This window comes from Cygnus olor, chromosome 25, assembly GCF_009769625.2.
Source record: "Cygnus olor isolate bCygOlo1 chromosome 25, bCygOlo1.pri.v2, whole genome shotgun sequence".
Lineage (NCBI taxonomy): Eukaryota > Metazoa > Chordata > Aves > Anseriformes > Anatidae > Cygnus > Cygnus olor.
The window spans coordinates 2,728,153-2,734,397 of NC_049193.1; the positions used below are offsets into that span (position 1 = coordinate 2,728,153).

The 6,245-nt window shown below is 38.3% G+C and overlaps 1 protein-coding gene across 1 annotated transcript; it reads left to right on the forward strand.

Annotated features, from left to right (window-relative positions):
* Positions 1 to 21: 21 nt before the first annotated feature.
* Positions 22 to 5,349, forward strand: CFAP97D1 (CFAP97 domain containing 1). Its single transcript, XM_040536942.1, has 6 exons — positions 22 to 405; positions 2,046 to 2,116; positions 2,514 to 2,632; positions 3,107 to 3,230; positions 4,628 to 4,684; positions 5,224 to 5,349. The coding sequence occupies exons 1-5, from the start codon at positions 366 to 368 to the stop codon at positions 4,682 to 4,684; spliced, it is 411 nt and encodes a 136-aa protein (XP_040392876.1). The 5' UTR covers positions 22 to 365; the 3' UTR covers positions 5,224 to 5,349.
* The last annotated feature ends 896 nt before the right edge of the window (positions 5,350 to 6,245 follow it).

A 6,245-nucleotide genomic window follows, 5' to 3' on the forward strand; every position in this document is an offset into this window, starting at 1 on the left:
GGAGGAGGATGTCAGATTTTGTAGTGGCTTTTAATGTCTTTAGCAATGGAAACACATCTGCTTGCAGCTAGATGAAGGATGCTTCTTATACCACATCCTGGTTTCAGTCTATAAAGTGTCCCTTTAGAATGATGTTTGTTCATATCCACTTATAAGTAAGTACAAGAAAAAGCAGTTTCTGCTGGCTTGACCTACAGCAGCTGGATAGGCCTTCTGCAAGCAGCTCACAGAAGGTATGGACTCAGAGGTGAGCAAGTGGCTATGAGCAAAATGTGAGTGTGTCATAATTCAAGATTGTCTGGAATCTCCAGGTATCACTGTAAACAGAGCATGGACAAACAGGACTAGGAAGTCAAGTTCAGAAGATGGGAGGCCACGGCAACTATAACAAAGCCACAAAAACAGGTGGGAAGGCTAGGAAGGAGACAGTCATGAGAAGATTGAGATGACTGGCCTCTGATCAGTAGGCTGTAAAATGGTCCTGGTGCATTCTCTGCTCTGTTTATTGTTCTGGTGACAGAAATGACTTTAGTGCAGTGAGCCTGTTAGTCACTTCTTTCCTATGTTTCCTGGGGTTAAGAAAGAGACTAAAGAGAAGACTACATGTAGTCCTGTTTAATGTGGGTGAAATTGTTTAGCTGGTCTGTGCTACAGCTGATGTCTGCCTTCTGTAGAAGGACATTGTGCCCTTAATTTTAAGTGAGTTCTTTTTCTGAAAGAATTAAACAGCTGGCAGTCTGTTTAAAAGGAACATAATTTCCCTTTACATCATGCTTCAGCTGGCTGCAAATGCAATCCCACTCAATGGATATTTCCACTATCGTACTGGAGGGGAGGGGGGAAAAAAACAACAGAACCCAAACCCATCTTGATTACTTTATGGAGATGTTTTGCTTATTTATAGTCATGAGCATAATTTCTTGAGGGCAATGAGCTATATGAACTGGTCACAGTCAGGTCTGAAAGTGGTAATGTAAATATCCACACCCATTTTTAATGGAAGCTACAAGAAACACATCTACAGTCCCAGATTTACAAAATGAAATGTAAACTTGGGTGTTTAGGCATGAGTTATTCCTGTTATGGAATGCTTCTATACAGTAAAAATTGTCTTTGTTTTTCTAACCTTAAATGTTGACGAAAAAGACATTACAAATTTGATAGGTGGTACCACTAGAAGTTACTATACTCTTGCTGTAGCATCAGATGCTAGTCTGTGCCACAGTGAAAGTCCTGTAATGAACAAATTGTTCTTGCAGAGATAGGCACTGTGCAATGCTTCGCCTATTCTGTCATAGGTCCAAATTGCAAAGAGCTGTGATGAAAATCTAGGTGCTGTTGACTGTTTGAATTGCAGTAACAAGCTGGAATGTGGCGTGTTTTTAAAATTATTTCACCCCTACACCAGTCAATAACTTTGTGTGTTTTTTTTAATACAAAATGATATTTTCACTGAATACTAGTAAGAATCTTAACCTGTAAGTTGAACGAAGTGGAAAAAATAGCAGTTGCCATCAACATGAAGCGTTTGTAGAGATCCTGCTGGGAAATTCCAGTCCTCTTCACTGCTACATGCTAGTTAGTATGTCATGAAGAGGACTTGCTGAATTACTGTGTTTCCAAACAACTGACTTCTGATGAAGCTTGAGCTAAAAGATGATGGAAAAATCTTGAACCATGTTCATATTTATTTTTTTTTTTGAACAGAAAACTCTTAAGCAATATTGCAGCTCATTTACTGTGAGTTGAGGTGCAATATGTCTTGTTTGGCACATAAATAGGAAAAATTAATGAACAGTGGTTAGGCAAATGTGAAACGGCTACTCCCCTTCCTGCCTCTGCAGGTCTGGAGCATTGTTTCTGTTTCTACTGCTTCTAAAAAGCAATGCAAACCTGCAGTGCTTTTCCCAGTAAAAGCTGTTTCACTGTTTGTTGGGGAACGCTGGCAAAGGAAAGGCTGGATGAAGGGATATGGTGCTCAATAGCTTCGCTTCACGAAACTTTTTTTCACTTAAAACTTTTTTTTTCTTTTCTCCTCCTTTAAGCAAGAACTCGCGTGCGTAAAAAGCCTCCACATGCACAGACCTGGCAACATTTTAACATGAGCAAGATCCAGGTAATGGTACACCTGTATCTGTGTCATGATAATGCCTCAGGCAGCAAGGAAGTCTTCAGGAACATAAAGAGCAGGGTGCTTTCTTTACCCTTTAAGAGTCAAAAAAACGAAAAGTTAATGAGAAAAAGAGTAAGGACAAGAAAATTGAATGCAATGCTGCTTTTATATCCATTTTTTTATATACATAAATAAAAGGGGGTGCTGGGAGAAGGACAGCAAGGAAGTAGTGACAAAGCACAGCAAGAAAACATGGTGATTTTGGGATAGGGGCGAGTGCAGAAATAAGAAGGGTTGTCGTGTTTTTCTTTTTTATACATGTATGGGCAACATAACTGTGAGAGCCAGCCTAGTAGATTCTCATGAGAATGACATCGCAAACTTGGCATTTCTTGCACAGGAGGATCAAAAGCGAATTTGTCAGATTGAGACAGATAATAAGAAGCTGATGGAGCGCCTAGCTGCAATACAGCGAGGGACAGGGAGGGGAGACTACTGGAATGAACACTTTCAAAGGAGGTAGCTGGTACTACCCTTTGTTCCAGGAGTAAGAAGGAAGGTTGTTGCATAATTTTTGGGATGGCTCCACAGTTTACAAAAGTAGAACTGTCGCCATCAGCCCTTCACTTCCACTCATAATGGTTCTGAAAAGCTGCCCTGCCCCTGACAAAATTATAGCCATAGAAGGGCTCTTGTAGGAGTGCTTGATGAAACCTTTCAGCTTCGGTAGGAACCATTTTTAACACTAAAGCACTGAATTAGCACCTACTACTTGGCTGTACCTTCCTACCTCCTCTCCTGAAGAGAAATTCCTGCAAAGAGAGCTCTATTCTGCTGTTGGTTTAGAAACCAAAGCCTGTATCATTCACTGTCTGCTACAGGATCCTTACAGACTTCTGCCTTCACTCCCTTCCTTTTACAAAACGTTTTCCGTCTCCGTTTCTCTCCCCCTTCCGAATTTGTGTTTGCAAATGTGTTCATTTTTGCTTACAGCTCAAATAGAGAAGCACAGAACAGGAAAATACTGACAATCACCGTGGAAAATCAGGGAATTTTGAAAAGGCTTCTTGAGTGTAAGCCTACCTATGATCAAAAGAAGTTTGAGACTGGGTGGCAGGCATGTATTCGATTATTTTTTTTTTTGTATAAATACTATTTTGTTATATCTTCAAACTAAATATATTGTGTATATTATATTCTAAATAATATTACATAATGTGTAATGTGTTTTTACGATAGCTATTTAACTGTATACTGAACTAGAGAAAACTATCTTAAAATCAAAGTAGTGAAGTGTTAGGTGCAAGCAGAGCATTTTCTAGAACAAAACTAAGAAATCTGGGCTAAAGTGCTGAATGTATGAAAGAAAGCATGCATGGGCTTAGTGGCAATAGCCTTGCTGAAGTTGAATTTTGTTGCTATTTTATTCTGACATTCTCAATAAGCATTACCGATATTTTAGTATAAAGAACAATTTGCTATTATATACATTCCAGATTAACATTGTTATATATGGATTTTTCTTGTACGTGCTTCTTTGAAAGTACATTAGTTTTCTAATTCTGAAAAAAATAAAATAAAAACAAGTTATAATTTACCTGTCAACAGAATTACTGTCCTTTCTCATTTTCTGAAAGGCTTAGATTTACAAGTGCAAGAAGTTGTGTCCCAGAAACATAAATGCTGAAGGCACGCTACTCAGGGTTGTGTTTTGTTTTTTTTTAATTGAGTGTTGTTTAATGTGCAGCTCTAACAACTTTGTTTTAAAAGTAAATTTGTGAGCCCATTTTGGACAACTCAATCACTGTGAATTTCTTGGACTGCCCATAGCTTTAGTCAAAGAAGTTGATGTAAACCCCGATGACCAAGTACCCTCCCTGTTCTCATGCTTCTGTCCTGTGATGTTTAAGTGATTCAACCAGGGCCCTGGATTTCATTTCCCTAACCACAATAGCAGCATTTCAGAAGGCCATGGCTCTGTGCTGGAGGTTGGGCTACATTAATTGTATTTTTTCCTGATTCCTCTCTGGCAATGACCATGGCTGTGATTATTCTATAAGACGTGTTACGTTCCAGGTAAGCTTCGGGGGGTGGGGGTTAACTCACTGACTGTAATCAACAGCTACAGACAATTCATGTTTGGTGAAAACTGTCAGGCAGGTCCAGGCTTGCTTTAAAAGGTACTGTATTGGAAGCCCATTCTGCTGGCATTCTGGGACTCCGAACCTGTGACAATTAAGGTAAAGATATCCTAACTCAAGTTCTCAGGTATGGCAATACCTAAAGCCTATGCCCAACTTGGCCATACATAACTACTGACCCCTGAACTGAATAAGTAAGTAACACATAGGTGACTTGACTATGAATGTTGTTATTAATTGGTGTAAAAGAACTGGATGTGTAGGAGTAGGAAAAAATAACATGAATTATACTTCTATAAATTAGGTGTTTTTGTAACAATGCCTAATAAGACTTCATGATAAAACCTGTAATGTTTTTTTTTTCCTTTAGCAGACCACCAGACACTTTAAACAGACTACAAAATGCCGTATCTCCTCTCAAGTGAATTAGGTATACTGTTTTACACCTGGTTTCACTTGATAAAAACAATGCATGTATCGTAAGCTGAGTTTGAGGTATCAGGGTTCTAGACTGTGCACATCTCATAGTCACGTGAAATGTATATATTTTAAATTGTTATTTTAATCCTATTAGAAATTTGGCTGGAGATACAGATTATTTAAAACCAGCTGAGTATGTTTGAGCTCCTCACAGACTGAAATGTGCCCTGGATGTAAACTACACAACTAATTTTAGAAAGGGAAACAGTTTTAAATACAGCCAGTATGGATGGAAAGCTGCCTGAAAACTTCAGGCACTGTAGCTGTTAGCCAAGGCTCATCCTTCAGTAACTACAACTCCTAACAGGAAATATGAAAGGTTACATTCATTTTAGGTGTGAGCAAGTAGGGAGAGGGAAAAATAGTTCAGTTTGCTTAAGTGCTTTGACTTAGGGTTTTTAGCACCACTTAAAAAACAGGACTTTGAATTACATTTTACATTCTGACTTTCTTTATAATCTCTTCTTTTTTTCCTCTCACTAATGGCAGGAACACATACCGGGCCTGGAAGGGACTCAGTGTTTTGTCTGAATTGGAATCTTGTCCTGGTAACAGCAATCTGCTGCATGTACCCTTTTCCTAGGATTTTTAGAATAAATAAGAGCATCAAATGTGTTCTTTTTTCCTGCGAGAGAAGCTCATCTTAGCTACCCGCAAGCTTTAGCATATACTTACATATTCTCTCACCATCATTTACTTTGAATCTAAAATGCCTTCCTTACATCAAAAAAATGAAGTATTTCTGACACTATCTCAAGTTAGTACCTCTATGACTATACATCAATATGGGGTATCTGCGCAGATTTCAAAAAAGATTATTCAACTCATAGTGAATATTTTAGTTTATATTTAATAGCGGTAGTATATCTTAACATCTTAAATTTTCAGTTAATGTAACTTCAACTGTACTTATGTATTTGCATTCTTTGCATATCTCACTATTAGACTATGTTAGATCATAAACTAAATTATTTACCACTAGTCCTTTGGAATATGCTAAGATGTTAGATAGTAACATTGCTTTAAGTGAATTCTGACCCTTTGTCTTACCTCTTTTTCTTTAAATTGTTCTCTAAACAAACTGATGTTTTGCAGACTGTAAAGAAAAGAAAAAACAACCAAGTGTAAGCTGCAATATAAATCTATGGTGAGATCAGTCTGCCTATTTGATACTTTCATAAGTCTACTTAGTTTGAGATGCTGTTACTTAAATAGTTTTTAAATATTACATTCAGTTTTTCACAGGATGAAGGTACATCTGTCACTAAATTTGCCAGTGCGCCTCTAATACATCACATTATCTTTGGTGGCTGTGCTGGGCCAAGACTGTAGCAACTTACTGGCAGAGCTGATGGGCCACCCGTGTGTGAAGGAATCCTTGTGCATTTGGCGAGAGGCCACAGGTCTGGCAGCATATCTACTCTGACAAGACAGAACAGATCTACCAGACTGTGAAAAGCACTATCCTTGCAGGATGATAGAGAGAAGTTGCCAGGGCACACAGGTTTGGA